Source organism: Ipomoea triloba, chromosome 9, assembly GCF_003576645.1.
Source record: "Ipomoea triloba cultivar NCNSP0323 chromosome 9, ASM357664v1".
In the NCBI taxonomy this organism is placed as follows: domain Eukaryota; kingdom Viridiplantae; phylum Streptophyta; class Magnoliopsida; order Solanales; family Convolvulaceae; genus Ipomoea; species Ipomoea triloba.
The window spans coordinates 6,262,492-6,289,927 of NC_044924.1; the positions used below are offsets into that span (position 1 = coordinate 6,262,492).

At 36.4% G+C, this 27,436-nt stretch overlaps 5 protein-coding genes across 7 annotated transcripts; 4 read left to right on the forward strand and 1 right to left on the reverse strand.

Moving 5' to 3' along the window:
* The first annotated feature begins 1,567 nt into the window (after window positions 1-1,567).
* On the forward strand, window positions 1,568-11,835 carry LOC116028853. Of its 2 annotated transcripts, none has more exons than XM_031270691.1 (27): window positions 1,568-2,036; window positions 2,341-2,500; window positions 2,812-2,904; window positions 3,036-3,150; window positions 3,268-3,436; window positions 3,556-3,730; window positions 3,965-4,090; window positions 4,193-4,747; window positions 4,950-5,543; window positions 5,635-5,703; window positions 6,327-6,443; window positions 6,559-6,804; window positions 6,918-6,965; window positions 7,072-7,209; window positions 7,703-7,834; window positions 7,929-7,991; window positions 8,084-8,191; window positions 8,293-8,376; window positions 8,637-8,684; window positions 9,064-9,138; window positions 9,491-9,586; window positions 9,664-9,744; window positions 9,843-9,914; window positions 10,491-10,535; window positions 10,604-10,687; window positions 11,069-11,334; window positions 11,428-11,835. In XM_031270691.1, exons 1-26 carry the CDS (start codon window positions 1,822-1,824, stop codon window positions 11,315-11,317), a joined length of 3,957 nt encoding a protein of 1,318 aa, XP_031126551.1. In that variant the 5' UTR covers window positions 1,568-1,821; the 3' UTR covers window positions 11,318-11,334; window positions 11,428-11,835. The 2 variants fall into 2 exon arrangements, with proteins under 2 accessions (XP_031126551.1, XP_031126550.1); XM_031270690.1 differs by having other exon boundaries at window positions 7,670-7,834; window positions 11,428-11,772.
* A 1,078-nt stretch (window positions 11,836-12,913) lies between these two features.
* On the forward strand, window positions 12,914-16,239 carry LOC116030322 (dnaJ homolog subfamily B member 4-like). Its single transcript, XM_031272544.1, has 3 exons — window positions 12,914-13,180; window positions 13,266-13,687; window positions 15,483-16,239. The coding sequence occupies exons 1-3, from the start codon at window positions 13,016-13,018 to the stop codon at window positions 15,916-15,918; spliced, it is 1,023 nt and encodes a 340-aa protein (XP_031128404.1). The 5' UTR covers window positions 12,914-13,015; the 3' UTR covers window positions 15,919-16,239.
* A 1,064-nt stretch (window positions 16,240-17,303) lies between these two features.
* LOC116030456 (PHD finger protein ALFIN-LIKE 1-like) lies at window positions 17,304-21,063 on the forward strand. The gene is made up of 5 exons (XM_031272709.1): window positions 17,304-17,713; window positions 17,805-17,837; window positions 18,564-18,786; window positions 20,207-20,327; window positions 20,582-21,063. The coding sequence occupies exons 1-5, from the start codon at window positions 17,620-17,622 to the stop codon at window positions 20,831-20,833; spliced, it is 723 nt and encodes a 240-aa protein (XP_031128569.1). The 5' UTR covers window positions 17,304-17,619; the 3' UTR covers window positions 20,834-21,063.
* An 885-nt stretch (window positions 21,064-21,948) lies between these two features.
* Window positions 21,949-23,727, forward strand: LOC116028275 (myb family transcription factor PHL7-like). 2 transcript variants are annotated; one of them, XM_031269923.1, is made up of 6 exons: window positions 21,949-22,094; window positions 22,189-22,265; window positions 22,485-22,524; window positions 22,622-22,679; window positions 22,775-22,844; window positions 23,043-23,727. In XM_031269923.1, the coding sequence occupies exons 1-6, from the start codon at window positions 21,953-21,955 to the stop codon at window positions 23,469-23,471; spliced, it is 816 nt and encodes a 271-aa protein (XP_031125783.1). In that variant the 5' UTR covers window positions 21,949-21,952; the 3' UTR covers window positions 23,472-23,727. The 2 variants fall into 2 exon arrangements, with proteins under 2 accessions (XP_031125783.1, XP_031125784.1); XM_031269924.1 differs by having other exon boundaries at window positions 23,049-23,727.
* An 806-nt stretch (window positions 23,728-24,533) lies between these two features.
* LOC116029201 (probable 2-oxoglutarate-dependent dioxygenase At5g05600) lies at window positions 24,534-25,996 on the reverse strand. The gene is made up of 3 exons (XM_031271104.1): window positions 25,512-25,996; window positions 24,884-25,217; window positions 24,534-24,785 (listed from the first exon to the last, which is right to left on the reverse strand). Exons 1-3 carry the CDS (start codon window positions 25,994-25,996, stop codon window positions 24,534-24,536), a joined length of 1,071 nt encoding a protein of 356 aa, XP_031126964.1.
* Between the last annotated feature and the right edge of the window lie 1,440 nt (window positions 25,997-27,436).

Consider the following 27,436-nt stretch of genomic DNA (forward strand, 5'->3'; position numbering starts at 1 on the left):
CTGGTCTAAGCAATTTACCATGAATGGTGATGAGAGACTTTAACAATATTTTTTGTGGAAAACAAAAAGAGGTAAAATCCAAACTCGCTTCTAACAACTATGGGCTTAGAGAGGTAGTCTAACTAGCTCAATTAACGAGAAAGCGGTAGCAGCTCTTTAACCTTCCTCTCTATTTAGAGAGCCACCCAAATTAAAAATATTTGGAAAAAAAATCATAGTTTAAACTATGTTACTTGGTGACAAAAATCCCTTGAAATTTTGTATAAAATTAAATGTTAATGTTGCAAACTTTCAATGTAGGAACATAATAAGGGTTTGATTGCATCCTCAGAGATAGCAACCGTTCTTTCATTGTTGCCATAAGCATATCAAGAATTAGGGCCTTTACATTCAAAGAAGTTGAAGTGATGAGTGTGATGGAGGCCTCAAGTTGGGTTAAAGATTTACACTATGATTAATGGTGTAAGTACAATAGAAAACAACGAAATACAATTATGTTATTAATACTGAATCCAACAGCTACCGGTTATACAATATACGAACTCGGATCGGTTCGAATTAGTCTAAGGGTTGGGAGTGTGGATGAATTCAGTGATGACGGCTTGGTCAATGTGGCAATGCGCCTTAGGTTCACGAGCTCCTAGCTATATAGAGAAAATAGCCAAAAGTCCCTCCCCCCCGCAATTAATGCGATATTTATAGCTAGGATAAAGAGACAAATTCCGTCGTTTCGACACGATGAGCACATGGAGCTCATGCATAAGTAGGTCACGAGGCGGAGGCGGGACCGTACACGTGTTGCAAGTGGTTTCTAAGATGCGGAAGCAATCCCTGCAAAGAAGGTCGGCAAGTCGGTCCTGATCAAAAGTAGTAGCGGGGTCGAGAACGGCACCCGCGTCCAAGGTAGGGAGCCCAGGAGGGCTGGTAACATATGAGGTTGGGAAGGATAGCCAATCCGAACGGACGAGGTCGGATCGTTCACATCGCGGACTAGAGGTTCCAATACGATCACCACATATGCACAGTTGCTGGGGAATAATCCCCATCAATTATATTTAAATTGAAACTGATGCTTTGCAAGTTCTTAGGAATCCAAATTGGCATCTATCACTCTTCGACAAGTCTAGTTATTGAAAATGTTAAAGAAGTGTTGATAATCTTTTTTTCCTCATATTACCTTATATTTTTCTTAAACAATATGCGCTCTATGTTGCTCACTTACTAGCTAGAGAACCATGCGGTGTGTCAGGATGCGGGGTGTGATTTTCCGTTCACCCGTCTTTCATTGTTAATGTTCTTTTTGTTGATATTGAAATTTATAGAGTTATAATTTTATTTTTATAATTTGTTTGAGTTGTTAGAAATGATAGAAGTATAAAATTGTTGTTGTTGTTGTTGTTTTTTTTTTTTTTTTTTTTTTTTTTTTTTTTTTTTTTGAGTTCTTAATTTATTTGAGCATCATTTGTAATTTGTATATTTTAAGTGATAATGAAACTTTCAAATTATTTATAAAAAAAACGCTTTAAAAACTGTGTTTCACTATAAGCATAAATGGGGTCAATTTGACATTTTTGCCCAAAATATTTATCGTGCACAAAGAGTTTAAAGGCCGTCGTGAAAGCTCCGGCCTCCGGCGTGGAAATTCCCTCCCAAAATCCGTACTGCTGCGTTAAACCTTTCACCCTCCCAAAAGCCCACCATATCCAATCTGGCGACGGTAATCTACTGCTCTCTCTCGAGCATTCTCTCTTCCGCGCTCGAATTCTCCATGAAACTTTGGTGACTGAAGCTCGGAGAACTAGGGTTTGGTTGCGAGGAGCAATGGTCGGAATGATGGCGGCAGTTTCCAGAGAGAAAGTAGCGGATCTTCTGAACTCTTCCAAGCTTGCTGCAGCCGTTCCATCACAGATGGGCTACTTGCGCCAGCTTAGGGATGAGCTCTCCGACGCCGACTCCATCTTGCTCACGGAGTTCCTCCCTCTTCTCCTCGACTTCGTCTCCGGTCGATTTAGTCCAGTTCGCAAATTCACAATAGAGTACGCTTTTGTTCACAACTCTCTTTCAAGTTCCGTGTAAATTATGGTTGCATACCAAATTACGTATGTGTAATGGCAAAAAACTTCTCTATTTTGATTGGCTGTTGTTCTAGACGATGAATTAAAGATAGCTTCTGAATATCAGATGTCCCGCATTTTCCAGTAATATCCTGCAATTGCCTTATTTTCAGCTGAATTAAAAACAACGTAATATGTTTTCACCATTCCATGTAACGTAGTTGTCGCTCTTCCCTCCACAATTGACATGGGAAAGCCATTTTGGCTTTGTTTTCGTTTCATGCAGGATGCTAAGTCCTATTGGGATCAGACACATTGAATTCCTACCTGCAATCATACCTTTATTGATCACTGCCCTGAAGGATGACACACCCGCTGTTGCTAGACAGTCTATTACATGTGGAATTGAGATATTTCGTAGTATGCTGTTCAAAGTTGCCATTCAGGTTAGTTTAATGTACATCACACTTAGAAGACTAGACACTTGTTAGATTTTAAATATATTGTTTTCTTAACCCTATACATAGTTGGTCAGGGAATTATATATTAGCTCTGTATCTCCACATGCAAAAAGGATTATTCTAAAATCTTCGTTGGAGCTAATATTCCTGCTTACTCATACTCTCAGATATTTTAGGTTGCCTAACAAAACAAGCTCTTCTTGTATTAATGCACATCTCTTCTAAACCTCTATGTATCCATGTTAGTCCTGCCATCAAGATACCTTCCTTCTAAAGAATAACTTTGCTGGATTCAGGGATTGTATTCAAGTGAATTGGATGATTTGCTTGAAACATCTTGGGCATGGGTGCAGAAGTTTATGGATGAAATATATACTGTGGCATTTCAGGTACTTGAGAATGTAAAGTATAGAGAATTATGTGCATTTGGCAAGTCATTTGATATTTGGAAACATTGTTGTCATTTCACTTTATGCACCCTATCCCAATGTCATTTATTATTTGGAAACATTGTTGTCAGCCAGCACTTGATGGAAGAAGTTTACTAGCAATAAAGTTTGTGGAATCTGTCATTCTACTTTATACGCCCAATCCCAATGTCAGCTCAGAGCCACCTTCTGATATAAATGCTCAAGGTATCTGCTGTGGATACGCTGAACGTATGATTTTCTAGATGCATTAATTTGTTTTTAAATGATAATACTAATAATGCAAGCTACTTAGTCACGGTTCTCCTGCAAATTGCTACTCAGGAAATTTTGAGGAATTTAATATATCATGGCTTCGTGGAGGTCATCCAATACTTAAAGTTGGAGAGTTGTCAGCAAAAGCAAGTAATAGTTTGAGCTTACTGCTTGATCAGTTAAGGTTTCCAGCAGTGAAGTCACTAAGTAACTTGATGATCATTGTGCTCATCAATAGGTATGAATCCCCAAATAATTAACGCTTGTTTGTGAGCTTGCATCTTTTGTTATATTTTTGCTTCTAATCTCCATAACTGCTTGTAGTTGCTTTTTGGTCACATTTATTTATCCTTGCAGCCTTTCAGCAATTGCTACAAAAAGGCCAGCTTTCTATGGTCGTATTCTACCAGTTTTAATGGGTCTAGACCCTTCAACCTCTGATAGCAATGGGAAGCATGTTTATGCTGTGCATCATTCTCTGAAGAATGCATTCCTCTCTTGCTTGAATTGTACCCACCCTGGTTCTGCTCCGGTATTTATAATCCTAGTTTGTATTTTCACAAATGTGCATTCCTAAAAGTCCTTTTTTTTCCCATGCATTTATCTTCCCTTTTGGCTTGACCATTAGTTTTAACTGCTTTTTGTTGCAACTCTGTCACTTCCTTCTCTTTGCTGTCTTATGTTTGTTATCCCACTATGGTAGAATGGTGACAATCTTTCAAACCTTTTTTTTTTTTTTTTTTTTTTGAATTTATGCCTACTGCAGTGGAGGGATAGATTAATTGGTGCTCTGAGAGAAATGAAACCCGGAGTACGGACAGATCATGGTGAGCACCAGGTTTGCCAGACCAATGGGAAAGTTGAGCCAAATAATGAATTATGTCCCTCAGAGGTATGTGCTATCCATTTTTTTTCTTCTTTGTGATTTATATTGCATAATACATTTTTGTTCTGTTTGCATGTGAGTTTCTTAAGAAGTGCTAATTTTCTTTAGGATGCAAAACCGTCAATTAAAACAATGGATGCTGGTTGTAACATTTCTGGGGCAAAAAGACCTGTGATTGAAACTAATGATAATTCAGTTGATGTTGATGGTGAAATGTCTCGAAAACGTGTAAAACCAACCCCTGCTGTCTTAGAAGGGAAGGAGGAGTTAAGTGGGCAACAGGATAATTCTTCGAGTGAACCAACCACATCTAGAACAGATAGTGATAACAGTGCCGTGCAGCAACTTGTTGCAATGTTTGGTTCATTAGTTGCACAGGGTGATAAGGCCCAGTCGTTACTAGAAATGCTTATCTCTAGTATATCAGGTGACTTGCTAGCTGAAGTAGTGATGGCAAACATGCGAAACGTCCCACCAAATCGGCCAAATGCTGAAGAGGATGATGACCTTCTGATGGCAGGATCACATCTTGGTGCTAGCACAATTGGTACTGGCTTAAAACAATTGTCATTATTGTTGACTGATTACCTTTCACAACCTAGCACATTGCAACAGAATGATATTCCTGTGGATGCTCAATTTTCGTTATCCAGTGAGCTTGAGGTCCGAATCTGATTTACTTTTTGAAAATTCACAAATATTTGCTTGGTTTAGTCTTCAATTTATTGCAGTAATGGACCACCCAATTGCATTATCAAAGTTGTATTTCACTTTTGAATTCTTATTCCTTTACCTGATGCTTTTGTTTTCTATATGATCTGACATGCTATGGTGTATTTATTGATACATACTTCTGAATTTGCAGCAATCTGGAGGAGGGGAGGAGCAACCTTTGGATATGCCTCAGATTAAGGCAGCATCTGATTCCCAAGATTATTCAAGTGATCAAGCACCGAAACCTGTTTCTTTTTCTGAAGGGACTCCTTCAATTGTGGAGAATATTCCAGTGATTGCACCTGAAGTTGCAGATGTTGTGAATATGGGGAATGCAATACCTGGCATAGATTCTTTTTCTCAGAATGATGGATCAGCAGGGGTGGTTGTTCCATTGTCATCTTCCACTGACCTTGATGAGGCCAGTCAAGAGCATGTTTCTGGTCTAGCTAGGTCAGATTTAGAAGCTCTTCCGTCTATTTCAACGGATAGGTCTGAGGAACTTAGCCCAAAAGCAGCAGTGACAGATGCTACCAACATCCAGGCCTCCACAGCAACTTCGGTTGAACCGTCTCCGCAGTTGGTGCTTCCAAAGATGTCTGCACCTGTTGTGAATCTATCTGATGAACAAAGAGACAATTTGCAAAAGTCCGTTTTGGTGCGTGTTATTGATGCTTACAAGCAAGTAGCAGTAGCAGGAGGCTCTCATGCTCGTTTGTCTATTCTTGCCCATCTAGCAGTTAAGGTATTAGTTACGGAGTATTTAGTTATCTTCATAATGACACCCTCTTTACAATTTTTGTATTTAATGCTGTGATTAATTGTTCATGATTCAGCTTCCCTCGGAGCTAGATGCATGGAAAATGCTACAGGTGCACATACTGTCAGATTATGTGAATCATGAGGTAATTGAATATTTTGTTTGTGTGAATGGTAATTGTTGTTGTTGTTATTGTTGTTATTGTTATTGTTATTATTATTATTATTATTATTATTATTATTTATTACTTCTACAGGGTTTAAATTGGCACTTAACTATTTGTGTTACAGTCTTGTCTATTACTGCCAATTTGATAGCTTTTTTGGTCTTATTATTGCTTCCCCCCATTTTCCTTGTATCTTACTACCCTTCTTTTCATTTGGAAGGGGTTGGTGTGTGTGTGTGGGGGGGAGGGGGGGGGGGGGAGAGAGAGAGAGAGAGAGAGATCTTGTTTCTTCTTCTGTTTTTGCTTTTTTGGAGTTCTTTCCTTTCATACCTCTTTTTCTTCTCTTTTCTGTTTTTTGGGTGTGTTTTTGGAGTTCTTTCCTTTCTCCTTTTTGTGTGTGTGTTTTTGGAGTTCTTTCCTTTCATGCCTCTTGTTTAGTTTTTAAGGGGGTTTCTTCCCTGTTACCTACTAAATTTATTACCTTGCCTTATCTGATAATTTATTAATTATCCATCAGTAATGTACTCTGTAAGTAGTTACAGTTTTCCCCATACTTGTGCTTGTTTTCTTTATGAATTTGACTAATCAATGGCTGTCTTTAGGGGCACGAGTTGACATTACGCGTCCTCTACAGGTTATATGGCCAAGCAGAAGAAGACCAGGACTTTTTCTCTTCAACGGCTGCTGCATCTGCATATGAAATGTTCCTTCTTACAGTGGTGTGTAAGTTTATTTTTTCTTTTTCTTTTTCCTTTTCCCTCTGGTATACTTAGTATCAGGTAATGCTCTGCTCTGGATTCTCCTTTATCTTACTATTCTAATTTGATCTTGCAGGCGGAAACACTTAGGGATTCTTTTCCAGCCTCTGATAAATCTTTAAGTAGATTGCTTGGTGATGCTCCTCATCTACCGAACTCTATTTTCAAATTGTTAGAGTGTTTGTGTTGTCCTGGTAGTAGTGCTAATGATGACAAGGAGTTATACAGTGGAGATCGAGTAACACAAGGCCTCAGTGCAGTCTGGAGCCTAATTTTGTTGAGACCTCCAATTCGAAACACATCCCTTAATATTGCTCTGCAGGTTTCTTTCATCCTTGAATTCTCTATAAGAAGTTTAAATATCTTTGATCTCATAAATTGAAGTTGCTTCTCATCATAATATTCTGATTTATAATTTATTTGGCTTTTGATAAGAGTGCTGCACATCACCTGGAAGAAGTGCGTATGAAGGCAATACGACTGGTATCTCATTTTTAACTTGCTTTTTAACGATGGATTGCTTTGTCATAATTATTTTTTATCTTTATTCTTCATTTTTGTTTTGGCAGTTACAGTTTTTATTTTGCAGGTTGCAAACAGGCTTTATCCTCTACCGTCTATCTCTCAACAAATAGAAACTTTTGCAAATGAAATGCTATTATCACTCATAAATGTCAATCAGAACACAAATTCAAATGATGATGGTACTATTACTGAATTACAGCAGGTAGTTGCTGAAATTCACGATCCAAAATCTTATTTGTCTTTAATTCTTTGTCATATTTGCTGTTTTTTTTTTTTAATCCAACTTTTGAGTGCTAGCACCAAAAATATTATGATCTTGTTGGAACTTGCTAGAAAATTCATTATCTTGAATGCAGTAATAAGTTGATGTCATGGATGTGGGTCCTCTGCAACTGCTATAAATTGCTTTACATGCGACGATAATGTGAATATGCTATTTATATTGTTCATTGTTTGTGATGTAAAATAAAAATGATTAAGCTTATTGTAGAAGGCCTCACATCATGGGTTTGGGGAATGATTTGGATGATACTCATGGTTGTATGGTATTAAAAGAAAATTTACTAGGGTTGGAACTACCTATTCTCTTAGCTATCATATTTGATTGATAGATTGTAGACATTTTTAGCTATTTGATCCTCTGCTCTTGTTATTTGTTCCAGGATTCTAATTTGGATAGAAATTTAAATGAACAGCCATCTACTAGTGCTGCCACAAAAGAAGTGTCCTCCGACACACATCAGTCATCCACTTCTGAAAGCATATCTTCTTCTTCAGTAGCTGAAGCTCAGCGTTGCATGTCATTGTATTTTGCACTGTGTACAAAGGTTTCTTTTAGCTCCCTGTGAATAATAGTTAAAGCTTATTTGTATATAAGACTTCTTTGCATTCATGACTTGGAGCTAAAATGTTGGTCAACAGAAGCACTCCCTTTTTCGGCATATATTCATCACTTATAAAAGTGGATCCAAGGCAGTCAAACAGGTTTGTTTCAAATTCAGTAGCCCCTTCTCTTTGGTTTTTGCATATTTTCACTTTATTATAAGATCTTGATTTTGAGTGGCTATATTTTACAGGCAATTGATGGCCAAATCCCAATGCTTGTCCGGACTATTGGCTCATCATCTGAGCTTCTTGAAATCATATCTGATCCACCAAATGGTAGTGAGGAACTTCTGATTCAGGTATTACTGTATTATGGGCATTATACATATGGATGTGTAAATTTGAGATTTTTCATTTAAGAACAGTTGTATATCACTCTTCTTGGTGTGCATTGCTGCAGGTTCTGCGTACCTTGACTGAGGGGACAGTACCTTCTCCTGAATTAATAGCTTTAGTTAAGCAGTTATATGAGACAAAAGTGAAGGTATGAAATAAATATATTTTACTCTGTATTACTGTCATTTTACTGTCGCTGTTTCTTTTGTACTGTACTATCTGCCAGCATTTGAATGTACTTGGGCCTTCTGGAGGCACTAATTCCATGAGGACCTGTGTGTCTTTTAACAAATAGTTAATTTTTTATTAGTTGGTATTTCTGTTATTAGAGAGTTAACTAAAGATTTAAGGTGATTTTTGTAGAGTTTTATCTTTGACTTCACAGTCATTTTGTTATGCTCTTTTCAGGATGTAGAAATTCTTCTTCCAGTGCTGCCATTCCTGTCAAAAGAAGAGGTCCTATTTCATTTTTCTATAAATACTTGCTGTTGAATGTTGTTAATATCTTCCTTAGTTTAATGTGTTAACTGCATTAAGATGTGTTCAAGTCGATAACTACGAAATTTCAGGTACCGTTTGGATATCCTCTGTTGCTGTACTGCTAGGGACTTAAAAATTGTATTAGTTAAGAAGCAATTTGAACTTAGTTAAAGAAATGTTTTCTGGTGTAGGATGTTATTAATATTGCATATTAGATTGCTGAAGCATTAGTATTTCAAGAAATGATCTCATTACCGTGTATTGTAATATTATATCTTGACCTTTAGATCTTATTGCTGGTTTGGAGTTTTCTTCTCCCTTTCTTGAGCTGTTACTTTTGTATTCTATTTGTCAGGTGCTGCTGATTTTCCCACATCTTGTTAACGCACCATTAGATATATTCCAAGCAGCTCTTTCTCGTGTTCTAGAGGTACCTTTCTATCTGTAGATTCCCATGACTTGGCTAAAAAGGTTTTCAAATTCTGTGTGGAATTGAATATTTGTTGCTACTTCAAGTGCTAGTATAGTATAGCAACATTCCAACATCTACAGAACTCTATCCTCGTGGATAGAATTTCTATCTATGAACTGATTCCAATGGACCTTTATTAGTTTGCAAAAATAAAATTCTTTGTTGTCTAAAATTTCAATATTTCATAAGTCAGTGAAATTGAGTTTTTTCCACTGGTAAATTAAACTCCATCTTCAACTTTGTGTGTGTGTGTATATATATACTCTGAACTGATTCTTATGGACCTTCATTTGGCATGTGTTTAACACAGGGATCATCTCATTCTGGTCCAATGCTGACTCCAGCAGAAGCTTTAATTGCTATCCATGGAATTGATCCTGATAGAGATCGCATTCCCTTGAAGAAGGCACAATTTTCCCCTATCTTTCCGCTCTTTGTTATGTATATTTCTTTTCTTGGGTGGTGAAAATATTTTTTAAGCAGGTGACGGATGCTTGTAATGCTTGCTTTGACCAGCGACAAACCTTTACTCAGCAAGTTCTTGCCAAAGTGTTAAACCAACTGGTATGGCTGACTTAAGATTATGCCAAATCTTTCTTTGTTCTTCACCTTTAATGGCTTGTAACCTGAATTGTAAAAATCAAATCATTTTTACTATGCAGGTTGAACAAATTCCTCTTCCATTATTATTTATGAGAACAGTATTACAGGCGATTGTTGCTTTCCCTTCCCTGGTAAGATGGTGGCATTTTTCGTTTACTTGCTTGAGTTTGATTGACACCCAGTACTTTTGACTTTTTACGCTGGTGATCTACATGCATTTGCATCAACTATCAATGGATCCTTGGGAAAGGAAACCTTTGAGTTAAAGCTTTATGCTCATCTTTGTGTAACAGGGCTCATTTACCCATGCTTCACTTTACCATGACTTGCCCCATAAAGTTCCTATGTTGCATATGCGCAACTTCTCCTGGATCCTCCCAAATAAATGGAAAAACCTTGCTATAAGTTGGCCCCAATAATATAGCAGAAATTGTACAAAATCTGCTAATATATTCACAAGGGGAATTTGATCCAACTAGGCGTGGTTTATTTATTTATTTTTAAAATCTTGCTTAATGCTCTACTCTTACTAGTGTCAATTTTACCTTACCTGTTTTAAATCTTAACATGTTTGCTTGAAGTTAGCCCACTTTGAGCACTTGACACTTTGATGATATAATACCTCATCAATCTATGACACAGCAGTTTTTGCTTTTCCCTTTCCCATGCTTGTAACTCTTATTAGTTGAGTATGCTAAATGTTATAGGTTGACTTTATAATGGAGATCCTCTCTCGTCTTGTAAGCAAACAGGTATGACTGTAAACATTATTACTGTATTTAATTCCCCAATCAGCTCTTAAAATGTGTTTGTTTTCCAGATATGGAAATACCCTAAGTTATGGGTAGGATTTGTGAAATGTGCCCAGTTGACGAAGCCACAATCTTTCAGTGTTCTACTTCAGGTTTACTTTCACTTTTAAACCTTTATGTAGATCATTTCCTCAAACTGCTTGACTTGACTATTTCAGTTTAATTTCTCATTATGTTCATGTTATCATAGTGTCGTTGCGAGCCTAGCATATACATTCTCCTGCACTGCAATTTTTAGAATACTACTTTCCAAATGACAATGTCTAAACTCTAATCAATAATTAGCACACAAACATACAAGACATGGAAGGGGATCATCAAGAATTAAGAGCAAGATATATGTCATATCTCTCTCTATATGAACTTGTTTTTCTTTGTATTAAGTGGATCTCTAGAGTAGTACTTGAATATAAAAAAAAAAAAACAAAAGATTATTTCTAATTTGCATCTGATATTTCTGGTTTTGTTTTTAGCTACCTCCCGCACAGCTTGAAAATGCATTGAATAAAGTTTCTGCCCTCAAGGCTCCTTTAGTTGCACATGCTAGCCAACCGCACATAAAATCTTCACTTCCAAGGTCTGTATTGGTGGTTCTTGGAATTGCATCTGATTCTCAAAGTTCAAGTCAGGCCCAACCTCCTCAGCCTCCAACTGATGATAAAGAGAGCTCAGATAAAGAGGCCGTAACCGAAGTATCCAAAGAATCATCTGCAGCAAGTTGATTTCAAGAGTTAGATAGGTATGCCGTATTGTGTTGCTGCATATTGTTTCTTTTCCTCCATTACATGTCATTTACAGTTTGTGTAACTGAAGTATCCAAATAATGTTGCAGGATTCTAATCTACCACCATTCAAGCAAGAATTTGCTTGTTGAACATGTAACAGGCCTTAGAGTAGTTTTTGCCAGAGGGAAAGGAAGAAATATTGGTAGAATATTGGTGGTTATGAGTCTCATTAAAAAGTTGAGACTAATTTTGTTGTTTCGAGTTTGTACATCAGAATAGCAACAATGGGTATTTACGATATAACTATACAGGTTTTAATGAATCTTCAGTCTGTACATCAGGAGTGGTTCTACTGGCTAAACTCTTACCATAGTCTATAGGACAGTGTATGTATAATTGTATATTGCATTTCCTTTCTAAAGAACAGAACAGTATTCCTTCCGTTTCAAAAATGTTACTCCGTATCCTCTTTGACTAGACAAATTTAAAAAAAGGAAAGTTATGTATTGATTAAATGATATGTTTCCATTTTTGCTCTTATATTTTAGGTATAACGAAATTATTAAGTGTTGTATTTTTTAAATAGGGAATTTTTTTTTAGAGGAAAGTATTAATTTTATTTATTGCCCTTGCTTCAACAGTGGTGTGAGATGCCTAGACTCGGATCCTAAATTCAAGTAACTGGATCGTTTATAAAAAGCCTATCATTTGTTTATGATCGTGATTCGTGACCCGGAAATGATGATAAGTCTGTACATTCATATGAACATTACATGTTGGGGTAAAGGGCTTTAATGAGAAAATTATATGTTAATAATAAAAAATGATGTAATGATAAAAATTTAATCATTTTTTAACTGTGATCAGCAACACAAATAAAGGTCAAAATATAATGAAACCAAAAAATAAAATAAAATTAAATGTAATGATATTACAATAGCTGAGCCTAAAATTAGAATTTTTACTTGTTTAAGAATTATTACATGTTAACTTTGCCCACTTTTTCTATTTACTATGCTCTCTTTAGGCTTTCTCTTTGCTATCCATTTGTTTCTTTGATAAGTTTGTTTCCTCTCGTTTTTCTAGCAAGTTTTGTTTTCTTCTCGTTTCTTTGGTGAGTTTTTCTCGTAATCGTGAAATGATAAAAATGGTCATATCAGGATTAGTCTTGGCTCTGTTTGACAAGATCACTAGTGATATTAAAGTAGCGTTAAGTTCTTCCAACGACTTCAGCTTCATATTTACAATTGAAAAATAGTCCGCGGTTCAAATTTTTTGTAATATTGTTAGGAAATTTGTTTCTATATCTTTTCTTTGAAAGCTTCAAACTCAGACTTAGTGACGCCTATGACGCCAACAACTGAACTAATGTTTTTTTTTTTTTAAATTGTAAATATAGAATATAAAATTCTAAAATTGTGAACATAGACATGATACACCTTGCAAGGTGGACCTGAGTCCATAGCATAATTTGCCACTATGTAATAAAGTCAATGGCACACGTTTTACCATTCCATGGGCCTATGGCCCATACCTTTGTTGAGTGAAATGTATAAAAAAGAGAAGAGGTGAGTGCAGTGAAGGAGTCGAGAGTCGAGAGTCGAGAGCAAAGGGAAGAGGGGGAAAGAGAAGAAAGAAGACACGGTGGAGAAGCCAAGGCCAAGCCGGAGGAGGAAGAGAGAGAGGGAGAAGGTAATGGGTGTGGACTACTACAAGATTCTTCAGGTGGACCGCACCGCCAAAGACGACGATCTCAAGAAAGCTTACCGCAAGCTCGCCATGAAGTGGCACCCTGACAAAAACCCTAACAACAAGCGAGAAGCTGAAGCCAAATTCAAACAAATCTCAGAAGCCTACGACGTACATACATTCACTCTTTTTCGTTTCCTTCTATCTATTTTCTCTTAACCAATTCCAAGGTTGGATTTTCACTGTTTTATTACAGGTGCTGAGTGATCCACAGAAGAGGGCAGTGTATGATCAGTACGGGGAAGAAGGTTTGAAGGGTCAATTCCCACCTCCTGGGGCCGGAGGTTTTCCCAGCTCCTCTGATGCTTCTAACGCCTCCTTCCGATTCAACCCTCGTAGCGCTGATGATATATTCTCCGAGTTTTTTGGGTTTACTAGCCCTTTTGGAGGAGGAATGGGGGACATGGGTGGCCGTCCTCCGGGACCTAACTTTTCTCGCGGTGTGTTTGGGGATGATATATTTGCTCAATTTAGGAATGCCGCAGGTGAGAATGCCTCTTCCAATTTGCCAAGAAAGGCACCTGCCATTGAGCGGACACTTCCCTGTAGTTTAGAAGATCTCTACAAGGGAACCACCAAGAAGATGAAGATTTCCCGAGAAGTTATTGACACCAATGGGTAAGATTTTCTGATTACTCCACCTAATTTTGCTTCATCTGTTAATGTTGAATGAATGGGTGTCTAGTCTAGTCTAGTATTTTATCTGCACAAAATTCTAAGTCTGCCTGCCTGGTATATTAACTGATTAGTTTTGAATGGTTACAACCAAGCATTTCCTTAGAAGCTTCAAGAGTTGTTCAATTGGACCACAGCTTTCTAACTTAACATAAAAAACTCATGTTATGCCTTCTGAATTTAGAGTCTTTCATTGTTGCTTCAACTGAATAATTCCATTCCAAAAAAAAAAAAAAAAAAAGAAGCTTCGAATTTCTTTACATTCCTATGACAGTTACTTACAAGGGTCAACCATTTTCCCTTCTGAAGTGCAAGTTTTTGATTGTTGAAAGTTTGTTAATTAATGCAAACACAAAATGTGAGGAAGCACTCTACCTTGACCTTTGAAGTTAGACTGTACCAAAATAATGAATATGAATCTTTTTGCAAACTGTATGTTGTACATTTTATGATCTTGTTCCATGTGTAATATCATTTTTTACTTTGAGTAGGTTTTGTGTGCTTTTATTTGTGTAGTGCCTATTTGGATGTATCTTATATCAAACATGAAATATGAAATGTCAAGTAAATATTGATTCCTTGTGTGTTGTGATCTTCTCGAGCGACTTTAGTGAGAGAGTAATTGTGAAATCCATGGTCAAGTCTTTGTTAATCAAGTACCATGAGGTGGGATTAGCTTTGATTGAAAGCAGTTTTCCACTACACTACACTTTGGTCCTTGAATATGTTAAATTTCATTACTCTCTCAATGTTGAAATGCTATTCAAATGTTTGAAAATTTTACATCTTGCTTTCTAATGTGAATTGCTTTAGATGTTTTGTTGTGTTGTTCAAACATGAATGTTATCCCTACACACACAGACACATAATAACTGCACTGAGATTATTTACATGTGCTTTATTATTTCCGTGGACATTTATCAGATCAGCATTGCTTGTTGCATTGCCTCTGTTAACCTCTTTTCCTGGACACTATATAAAGAAATACAGTTAAAGAAAGCTGGTTTGAAGATGAATCTTGTAGGCAGGAGTTGACTTTAATCATACTGGATGAATGGCAATGGGCTTATCTATCTTTCCTTCCAGAGCTTGCATTTAATGAAAATATGAAATTACTAATGTTCATCTTAGATATGTTGTTTTTGGGGACCCATGACCTCATCAATGGGTGAATGCACTATGGTAAACACAACATTTGCATTTGAGATGAAAGATATGGGTATTAATATTTGTACATCATTCAGTTCTTAGATATTGTTAAAGCTTGGCAGGTGGGAAGCATCTTTAGTTGTCAATTAAGTTAACCTGCTTCTATGTTAGTGTTATATAACAAGGTGTGATGCTGTCGATAAGCAATATGAAAATGGAACCACTCAATCTGCAGTTAACCTGCTGATGTAACTTCTTTAAATTTTTAATAAATGTAGCTGTCTTCCTATTCGAGGTGATAAAAAATGCATGTTTCCTTTCCTCTTTGGTGGGATCAATGCTAACCTTAAACTGTTCAGTTTGATAGCTATTCCTTATTTTGAATTCTTTTTGTTTCGGAGTATTAATAATAGGGTACTACCATCCTTGCTTACAATATGTATTCAGAATTGCACTGCACTTTATTTTTTACTTGCCTTTCATTATTATACTTGTCGGACTTCTGCTTGTCTTTTTGCATTTACCAGTAATGGTTTTTTGTGCAAAATGTGTTTGCTTTTTTCATGGTTTTATTTCCCTCAATGGGCAGGAGACCCACCACAATGGAGGAGATTCTGAGTATTGAGATCAAGCTTGGTTGGAAGAAGGGAACTAAAATAACCTTTCCAGAAAAAGGGAATGAACAGCGCGGGATTATACCCTCAGACCTTGTCTTCATTATTGATGAAAAGCCACACAGCCTCTTCAAGAGGGATGGCAACGATCTCATTGTCACCCAAAAGCTTTCATTGCTCGAGGCTTTGACTGGCTATACTGCACAAATAACAACCCTCGATGGCCGAAATCTCACTATACCCATCACTTCAATCATAAGTCCAACATACGAGGAAGTTGTTAAAGGCGAGGGGATGCCTATCCCGAAGGAGCCCAGCAAAAGAGGGAACCTCCGAATAAAGTTCAACATTAAGTTCCCCAGCAAGCTTACATCTGAGCAGAAGACCGGGATTAAGAGACATTTAACATGATGAGAAGATCAATGCTAGCAACAGAGAGCATTCTATTTATTAAAAGCTCACGGCAGATTTCATTCATCTTCTTGATTGGTCTTTCCCTGCAAAGTAAATTTTAATTCAAGAGTTGCTGAATTGTGTATTTTGTGAGATTTGTCTGGTAGTATAATTTTTATGTTAATTTGCCTACGAAATTATAGAGCAACATCCTTGATTGCAGCCAAAAGCAGCTTCCCTGTGCTCGTGTTTATACTCTTATATGTAACTGTGAATTGCCATAAAAAAATCTAAAAAGAAAATGAGTGCCATTATTCAACTTAAGGCATTCTAAATGTGACATTCTGACTGCAAACTTGTCTTCAAATAATAATAATAATAATAATAATAAGCCTTTTCCATTCTATTTTTGCATACAAAAGAGAAAAAGCTGCAACTTTTTTGTTGGAGAAATGCTATATTCTCTAACGTATCATTATGATGTCGAATGTGCAACTCATATTTTGTGTTATGCATGAACCTAATTTGTGTAATGCATTTATCATTAAAATGCAAAAGAAAATAATATAATTTAATATATTTATTATTTGGAGATTTAGTAGGGTCATCGAGAGGTGAATTAAAGTCATCGAGAGACGTGAAGTAGGCAGAAACCATTTCTAGCACCCTTTTGTCACTACTAGGCTAGAAGATAACTCGCTTGAGACTTATGTCATAAGGGAATCGTGCAACTCATAGGCATCTTACCTCTTCGAATGCTTTTGCAACCGTATGACACTAGCGTCTCATTCATGGACAAGGGCGAAATTAGATAGTTCTCAATTTTGATGTGACATAACTCGGACTTCATGTTTATGAGATCCATCCAAAGGACTTGTGCCTTATTGATATTTATTGGGGTGGCATTGCCATGATTTTTAGAGTAATTATTTCTAGTTTCATGTTCCTCCAGTTTTATTTTAAGTTCTTTTTTATCATAACAAAAAAAGGAAATTTTTAAAATGGTATAGTTTAGATGGGTGGTATTTGTAAAAAACAAAAAATAAAGTTTTCAAAAAATAAATAACTAAAGACAAATTTTTAAAATTCAATTTTTAAATTGATTTTAGTTTGGATGGTGTGTATTGTAAAAAACCAAAAAGAATAATTAATTAATTTATTTTTATAAATAACTAAAGATAATATGAAGGGGATGAGTTCGAGCCTCAGTAGAATTGACTCTTTATATTTCAATAATAGGTTGAGAAAGTAGTTAAGAACAAATACTACATTGTAATAGAGTCGATAGTTTGTAACTTTGTATTCAAAAAACGAAAGACAATTTTTTAAAAATAAAAATAAAGCAAAAGAAGCGAGAAGGCGAGAAGATATGAATTATAATTTATACTATCGCCACTCCCCTTTCCTCTACCACCACTCCAAATCCAAAAACTCTTCAGCACTGTCCGCACCCATTACAGAGCGTGGAAAAAGCAAAATTGGGTGCCCCAATACTCTATTCCTCTTTTCTTCTCTCCCGTCTATATTGATTCTCACGTTTCATTTCTCATCTCATGCACCGCATGTATTCTCTGTATCTCTCTCTCAAATCCCAATTTTACATACTTTCTTAATTTCCAATCTAATGTGTTAATACTCACTCTTCCATCAATTCCCAGCAATTTTTCTTTCTTCTTCTTTTTGTATAAAATATTTTAGATCTCACAATAAGCTTAAGAAATGGCTTCAATTTCTTCAAGTCCTCGAACTGTAGAAGAGATCTTCAAGGATTTTAGCGCTCGTCGGGCTGGAATTGTTCGGGCTTTAACTCAGGGTAACTATGAACTCTGATTTTCCTGTAATGAAAATATACTCCAAATTATTTTTCAATTTTGGCTGAGGGATGCAATTTTTTGCTCTTCCAGATGTAGATGAGTTCTACGGTCTGTGTGATCCAGGTAATTTTAGCTCGAATTCGCCATTTCTTACTGTAGATCGGAATTCGTTTTGAGGTTTTGAGGTCTTTTTCTTTTCTCGGTGGGATCTCGGAATGTGGAACTTTACTGTGTATTGTTCGGTGGAGGAAATAGGATAGATTTATTCTGCACTCTATGGCCCAACTATATGTTTGGTTAGTGGTTCCAAGTCACTTTAGCTACTTTTGGCCTTTTGAAATCCAAATTTGCTAAATTTTAGCGATTTCAGCAACATATTAATTAAAACAATTACTGATTATTGTGTTGTAGAAGCACACTCCTTGTGTGTTCAATTTTGTATGAGCACCCTGTTAAAAAATGCAATTTGTAAGCTAAACTGGATACAGTTTTTGGATAGTATCAAGCTTGTATATTTCATGGATCCCTTGTTTTTTGCTTGTCAAATGCGTCATATCCCTTTACTTATCAAAGAAAGGAAAAAGCAATTTGCAACCTTAAACATCAATGCCCATTGGCTGCATAAAGTATAATTTTTTTATAGTAAAAGAAAGTCAGGACCTCTAATAAACAAAGTTTGTTGTTTGATTCCACGAAAGAAACTTTCCATTTTATTGCCCTGTGTTCTTCTTACATTCTTTCGAAACTAAATTCTTGATTAGTTTTTGTTAATTTATGAATTATGATCTAAAGTTTCTTCTCCTTGTCACTTCTACATGTTTCTTTGTTGCATTTTTCCTGTTTGTATAGAGAAGGAGAATTTGTGCCTATATGGACATCCAAATGAAACCTGGGAAGTCAACCTTCCTGCTGAGGAAGTCCCACCAGAGCTTCCAGAGCCTGCCCTTGGGATAAATTTTGCAAGGGATGGTATGAACCGTAGAGATTGGCTTTCACTGGTTGCTGTGCATAGTGATTGTTGGTTGCTTTCTGTGGCGTTCTACTTTGGAGCACAGATCAACCGGAATGAAAGGTATTCTTAGGAAAGTTAGCTTCTTGTAGTGATCTTGTTGATTTTTGCCTTTTTTTTTAAAAAAAAAAATTGTCTTCTTTTCCCTTTATTGTAATATAGCTGCCATCTGCATGAGTATGTGGCATATTTTTTAACATTATCCAATTTGTGTTAAAATGTTATTGATGAAACATCTTGTGTAAACTATTGTCTTTGGGTACTACAACACACTTCTCTAGTTCTCTTCTGTTCTCATGGTGCTATTATGATACATAAAATACTTTATTGTATAGTATGTCTCTCTGCCACATTTTTGAAGTTTTGGATTCCTTGTAATAATTTTATGTTTATTACCAAAGAAAGCACAAACTTTGCTAGACACGCTAGTATGGTGTGACCTGTAAATAAAACTAATTGAGGTAATATATGAAAATTAAGTAATGTGTCTGTCCGATTCCTTGTTAGTTTCCAGCTTAAGAAGGGATATTAAGACACTTGGTTAGTCCATTGAAAGAACTCTACATGTTTAATATCTCTTTCTAATCTGTAAACTAATGGACAATATGATGAAGCCTAACACGTGTGCTATCCTGTTAGTGCTATATTAAATTTGTGCCTCAATTGGTAACTATTTAATGGCCATACCACAATTGTGAAATTAGGCCAAGTCTGTCAATTTTTGTGGTTAGCCCTTTTTTAATGAGTTGTGATTGATGATATGTTTTAGGGGCTGGTTTTTATGTTTCCTTTTGTTTTAAATGGATATTTGCAATAAGGGTGGACAATTATTTTAAACTTGTACAACCAATGCATACATTTCTGCCCAATTTGGTTAGAAATGAAGGGAAAGGAATAAAGGCTGTTGAAGAGGTTTCCTTTTTGTTCTGGATTTCTTGCTACCTCAGCTCTTGCCACAGGATTCTGTGCAGTTAACTTTGAAAAGAAGTAATAGTTCTTCAATGATTATTTGCCTTTTCTTTTTCGAGGGCTTAATTTCATAAAATATCTTCTTGTGATCATCTTCTTGCTGTTAGACACTTGAAGGGCTAAAATATTGCAAAATGGTACTAGCATTTCTTGAGCATTCCCCAACCTATCTCTTGGTTACTCTTGAAATCCTTAAGCCATGAATTTGATAAAGAATGTTAATCATGCAGATAATGTTTCCTTTACTCCTAGAGTTCATAATATGCATCATAAACAGAAGTAATTTGTCATTTGATTTGCATCACAAACTATACGTATTTGTTAATCTTTGTAGCAACCATAGCTGAATCCTTTCAACTGTTTTTCATGCACTTAAAACTTTCTGAACAATAGGGAGATTCACACTCAAGAATATTCTTCTAATGCTACATTTCCCTTCTTTGAGGTTCCGTATATTTGTGTCAATTCAACCACTTTTCTAGTGTTTAACACTTGGTTGTTGCTTATTTGGCAGGAAGCGTCTTTTTAGCTTAATAAACGATCTTCCCACTGTCTTTGAAGTTGTGACAGAAAGAAAGCCCGTGAAAGACAAACCCAGTGCAGATAGTGGGAGCAGATCACGAGGCAGTACAAAGGTAAGCCAACATTGATATTACTATGTGTTATATGATTCTGGGTTGGGGTCTTTGTCTTGTATTCCTTAAATATAAGTGCATGGTGATTAAAAAAAGTGCACATTGGCGATTTAGTATTGTCTTTTGTTAGCAGAGAAATGTAGAGAACCAAACAATTGGCCTCTAAACATAGTTCTTTTTTTCCTTTATGAAGTTTTCTTGGAACTCTGCTGGGTCATCTTTGTGGTTATTTATTGTTGTTCTTTGTTTTGCAGAGAACCAGTGATGGTCAGGTGAAAAGCGCCCCAAAGCTAGCTGATGAAAGTTATGAAGAAGATGAAGAAGAGCACGGTGAAACGCTGTGCGGCAGCTGTGGAGGAAACTACAATGCGGATGAGTTCTGGATTGGGTGTGACATCTGTGAGAGGTGGTTTCACGGGAAGTGTGTGAAGATAACGCCTGCTAAAGCCGAGAATATAAAGCAGTACAAGTGTCCGTCTTGCAGCTTGAAGCGGGGCAGACCGTAGAGATTGAGAAACCAGAGGCCAACAATCAATTGTGTTGCTTTTGATGCTGACATAATAGTATAGCCAAGCCAATATTACCTTTGTAATGGATCTGTTGTTGTGATGCATCCATGTTGAAAATCAGAACCATAGAACAATTTATAGGTTTTTTCATTGTTACGTTGTAGAGATGCTTTTATTATGATGTTTATACAGCATAATAATAATAATGTGTGCTTTTGGAGTTTCTAGCCTTTCATCTTTAACTACTTTTGCGACTAAGATTTTATTCCTGATGATGATTTGATTATATTTGTTGAGTGATAAGGGAAACCTGCAGCTACTATTGCATTGTGAGTTTAGGCGACGAAGGAGAGTTTAGGCGACAAAGGACTATAAGATCATTTATATTTGTGGATTTTTACAATAATGGGAATTAAGGTTTTTAGGGAAATTTTATTTTGGCAAAATGAAGTTTTTTGTGTGCCCAAAAAATAAGAAAATTAAGCACATCAGCCACGTTTTGCGCACCGCCTGTGCCCAGCATGGCCCGTTTCGTGCACGGCCTATGTCTAGCATGGCCCGTGCAGTGCACGTGCTGATATAAATGAAGATGTTCTAAAGGCACAGGCCCGTTTCGTGCACGGCCTATGTCTAGCATGGCCCGTGCAGTGCACGTGCTGATATAAATGAAGATGTTCTAAAGAGGTAAATTAATTATGAAGATGTTCTAAAGAGGTAAATTAATTCAGGTGATCGGTAGATTAATTAGCCGCTCCATTTCGAAGTCAAACCTGTAAGGCTTTCTTTGTCTTTGTTTTTGGATAATACAGAGAGCAAGCAGACAAAATTTCTTCTCCTTGTCATCACGCTGTTTGCCTTTGAATCTCTGAATCCTAGATTTCTTCACTGTTGATGTAAACTAGGTCAAATGTTCTTGAGTTTTGGAAGCTGACGACTCTTGTCACCCAGCTTGGTTTAATCCGAAACGTATTACAGACATTCCTCGGTATCCCTACCTACCCATTCTCCCATTGTATGCATCGCCTTGCCACCTTTTTCTGGTGACAGCTAGCACTTAGCTGCTTGAATTTATTATGTCCTTAAGCCTTGTCACTTGGCAGGGTCTTTGGGTCTGCCATGCCTGGGAAAATCACTGAGCTTCCACCTCCGAAAATGGGGCCCGGCCGCCCCGAGGGATCGTCTAAAGAGCGGCTAAAATGGACGCAGGAACTGCACAATCTGTTCGAGAAGGCAGTCAATCAGCTGGGAGGTCCAGAAAGTAAGTAATCACTTGATGAACAAATTTATTAACATTTATATATGTTTTAGGTTCGACTTTGAACGTCTGATATCATTCTGCACTTTTTTTGCAGGAGCAACTCCCAAAGGTATTTTGAAGGTTATGAGCATTCCTGGATTGACAATCTACCATGTAAAAAGCCACCTGCAGGTTCTCTCTCTCACTGTGTTGAGCATATAATATATATAAACATAAATGCGCAATTCAATTATCAGTTTAGCCTTTTAGTTGAGACATAACACAAAAAGAATAGCAGGAGGCAATCTTAATTTTGTCAATATAGTATACCATTACCTGTCATGTCCTCACAGTCTTGTCCTTAATGTCTCAAACAATGATCTAATACATTTTTTTTTTTAATATCTGCAGAAATATAGGATGTCCAAGTTTGTTCCTGAAGATCCCATCAGTGAGTCTATGTGCCATCTTTTGCAGTTGGAAATCTCTGGAATCGGTTAAGCTTTTTCTAAAATTTCTGTTTCTTTTTCCTTCCATCTCTGATGCAGGAGGCAAGTTTGAAATGAGAAGCATATCGGAAATACTCCCCAATTTCAGCGCAACATCGTGAGCTTCTGCTTCCAATCCCCATCAACATAAATTTCATGTTTAATTTGTCTTTGAGAATTCCATTTCATTCTTTAATTTGCTCATCCTTACAGGGGTGCTCAGCTCAATGAAGCCCTGCAGATTCAAATGAATGTTTACAAGCGACTGAGCGATCAGCACGAGGTACCACTTATCAAGTGCACCTGGCTCTGATACCACTTTGTTAGATTAAACCGCTCAGTCACCTAGTGGTGTTGAACTTGGCACTTCACCAGCCTCTGTCTAACAATTTCTTAGCACCTGTCAGCCTTAACTGCATAGTTTATTCTTGCTGGGACTCAACATGCTATTATAAACTCGACTTTTGTTTCAATATTCAAGGTACAGAGAAGCTTGAAGATGAAAATGGAAGCACAAGGAAGGTTTCTAGAGAGAATAATGGAGGAACACAGAATGAAAGCAACCTGCAGTAGTAGCAGCTCCAAGCCAAGCTGCAAGTCCTATTCTCCCATGTCACTGCCATCTCTCTGCGAAGAATCCGAATCAAACGTGAAAGACATCGAATCGGACTCAGAAGTGGTCGACAAGAACGAGATCAGGTCCAATGAATTGTTCCCACAGCAAAAACGAATTCGGTTTGATGAAGAAGTCATGTCCCAAACCTACAGCTTTGCATCACCATCAGGATCATCTCTCATCAACAATCTGCAGCTTCCGTTTTCGGGTATGGAGATGAACAACATCCAGTGGAGTTTAATGTCGTACCAATCTCCCATGTTGCCGGCTGCCATGTATGATTCTCTTATTTGAATAAATGATGATATGTTTGCATCTGCAAGGGATTGAAGAACATTTTACTACTAATAAAACCATATATACTTTATTGTGTGTCGTCTTGATAAGCTAAGTGCAATTAATATCACCTTAGGGTTGTACTTAGTCATCAAGATGGAATATGCTTTGTAATATATTTACTTTCAAGGACATAAGAAATTTGTGATGTAATTTTCTGGTATCACATGTTATGTTAGTGATGTAAAGAGGAGAGAACACAATTTATCAAGCACAAAATACTCTTTTGACATGGTGTGCATGTGATATGGGTGTTTGCCATTTTTTACAGAGAGGAACATGATACTTTAAATAAAGATTCCGTTTAATTGGAAACATAGAAAATGTTTTTCCAAAAATGATTTTAAGAAAATAACTCAAATATTATAAAGTTATTTGTTTAATATATATAACCGAGATTGATTTATCTCACTGTACTCCTTTGTTGCCTATAGTCACAATGTAGGGTTTATACTTAGTGTCTTATGGGTTTGAATGAGAATATGGTCATCTCGTAAAAAGTGAGGATTGACAACAACCATTTTTTTCATCAATAATTGAATGTTTTAATAAAAAAAATTCAGTGTTAATTGTATAATTATTATTAATTTTCAAGTTTACAATATTTATAAAGTAGACTCATCATTTTGCTTATATTTTTCAACAACCATCAACCATTGATCTATCCAAATGAATTAGTCACTCAGATGATTCATCAATTTCACTCTTTACCCATGAACCATATTTTAGGTGAGAACGAGTGAACTACTGCATGAATGCGCACAATCTAATACTCCAAGTGCACAATGTACACAATTTTCTCCTGGAGTAAATTGTGTACATTTATGCACGTTATATATATATATCAACAGCCCTTATTTAACTATTATTTAATCATGTATACTTAACAAACTTTATTTAATTAATAATTGAACCATTTATTATATGTACTAAATCTTAGTACCATGGTCTAAATTCAACAAATTGTACATCCACATGCACCTTGGACAATACAACAAATTAAAAACATGATTATTGAAGCTAAGATTTAGATTTTTTTAGCGACTCAAGTTGAGATTTTCCTTGAAGACCTTTTGTCAAGATGAAAGCCCTGTACTGATCATAAGTCATTGTAGGATACATTGCAGGATTGTCCTTGCTAACAACTTCTTCGAGAGGCTTCACCATCACATTTCCACCTGGGCTATAGAAGAAAGCCATTGACAACCTTTCCTTCTCCGAGTTTGTCATCACTCTATGCTCCACGCTCTTATATATTCCATTAGTCATCACCTGCACATCCAAAGTTGAACACGTGCGTGTATATATACATACAATAGTTAACTTGGTCACTGTTATTATTGTAGATGTCGCATATAAAAGATATATACCTGAATTTGATCACCTATGTTGATAATGAATGCATTTGGGAGTGGCTTAACTGTTATCCACTTGCCATCGTGGAAGACTTGGAGGCCAGCCACGTCAGCATCAGCAAGGAGACATGTCAATCCACCAGGGTCAGAATGGGGAGCGAGACCCAGCGCAAGGTCTGGTTGAGGGCATTTCGGATAAAAGTTAACCCTTAAGCATGCCCCTCTCTCTTCATACCCACCAAAAGCTTCATGAATCCTATCCTCTTTCAGTCCCATGTTCACTGACAATATCCTTGTCAGCTTCTCTCCCAGATTCGCCACCTCTCCACAATATTTTGCAGTCAATTCCCTTCAATTCATATCAAAATTAAAAATTAGTTTATATATCTATAAATTCAGCATATATATTAGAGATAGCCACACTTAAAATGACTCCATCTCTAGGTGTTAGACAACTAGATTTGAATGTCATTTTTGTTTGATAACATATTATATCTGAGTGTCATTTAAGTGTATTTTTGTTTAGGTAAACCAATTTAGGTTATTAGTAGTTGATTAGTTCAGACCGACTGAGAAGCTAAGGCATTGATTAGTTATCAGGCCAATTAAGTTAACAGTTTGATCAACTTATAGATTTACATACCGGCATGAAACGGGAAGATGTGGCCACTTGCAAGGATTCATGACCGAGTTGGGCAGAAAATAGAGAAAAAAGTAATCGTTCCAGTCCAACTTGGCGCCCTTCTCCACCCCTTGGCGGCAGCCGTATCCTTCGTAGGTGGTCGGGTTATTAGCGTACTCCTGCTTCTCCTCCAATGGCAAACGGAAGAATTCCCGCCACGTCGCCTGCATATCCGCCATCAAGCCGTGGTCCACGCCGTGACCCACCACCTGGAAAAACCCCCACTCACGACACGCCTCCGAAATCCTCACAAGGACCCCATCGCGAACCGACACGTCGGACGAATCCAGGTCCTTCAAGTCGATCAACGGAATGTTTACCCCCTCGTTCTCCACCTCAGCCCCCGGCACCCGTTTCATGTACCTTTCCGGGATCGTCTGAATGCCGCTTTCAGACAGACACTGAACCGGGACAATCGGCTCCGACCATTCACTCCAACCACTCATTTTTATTTTTAAGGTTACGTTGTTTCTGTTTGTGTTTGTGAGACAAATGAAGAAGAGATGGGGGAGTTATATAGGAGAGCGGAGGCCGGATATGATGCTACATAAAACGTGACATTCATGCAATGCCCACATTTAATTTCATTTGCGCCTTATACTTTATCCATCCGTTTCAAGTATTTATAAATAAATATATAGTGTTTTTTTTTTTTTGAATACTACTGACTCTATTACAATGCAGTATCTGTTCATAACTACTTTCTCAACCTATTGAAGCACAAGAATAAATATATATATAGTATTAATAAATAAATTGTAAGATTTTAACAATATGCGTAGAAAGTAGTGTAATATACTAATATGGGTATGAGCGTTGGAGACTGTGCGCAAGCATGTAAATGGTCAACATCAATTATACAAATTCTGAATATCTAGTGGGTAAATTGTCTATATTGGATTCAGATCTATATTACAAGATAAGGTATATTCGGGTCTACAAAATAATTTATCCAATTAAAGTCATGTTACATTTTCACTTGGAAAAATATATATCACTTTTAGGCCCTCAATTCTTTTACTTTTAGAAATTGGGTACCTATAAGTTAATTTAAACAAATCAAATTTAACTCTTCAATTGTTCAAAATGTTACACTTTTAGCCTCATGGTGTTATATAATTGTCAAATTTTATTAACATATGTGGTTATTTTTATTATTATAATTAATATTCACTATTAAAAATAGTATTCTCATGGAGGAAGTGAAACTTTAACAATTGATATTGATTCTAAATGTCAAAATTAACCTAATAAAAAACATTTGTTAATAAAATTTCATAATTATATAACAACAGGGACTAAAAAAATTATAATACTTGTAAGGAAAAGTATAATACTTATGAAATACGCAACTCATCTCACATATGATAATCCATGTGATGGTCTCATAAGAGATTTTGTCCTTTTTTCATTCTTAATTACTACGTAAAATTTTAGAATTATATATGTAATTACAAATTCACTATATTAATGGTAAATACTTGAAATGCAATAAATACAAAGAATTTTTTTTGAAAACTAAATTAAGTTATTTTAATTATTACAAAATGCAAGAACGTGTATGGTGTTGGAATTTAAAAAACTGATACTGAAAATGCGGAAAAAGAATTATGAGAAGAAAAAAAAAACGCTCAAAGCCTGAAACCCCGAAAAATCGAAAATGCGGAAAAATTGAAGGAAAAAAAGAGCCGAAAATGCGGGAAATGAAGGAAAAAGAAAAAAGAAAAAAGAAGAAAGAAGAGGCGAAAATGCGGAACAAATGAAGGAAAAAGAAAAAAAAAACTGAAAATGCGGAAAAAATGAAAGAAAAAGAAAAAAAAAAGAGTGCTAAAAATGTGAAAGGAGGACAAGGAAGAAAAGGAAAAAAGAAAAAAGAAAAAAAAGAA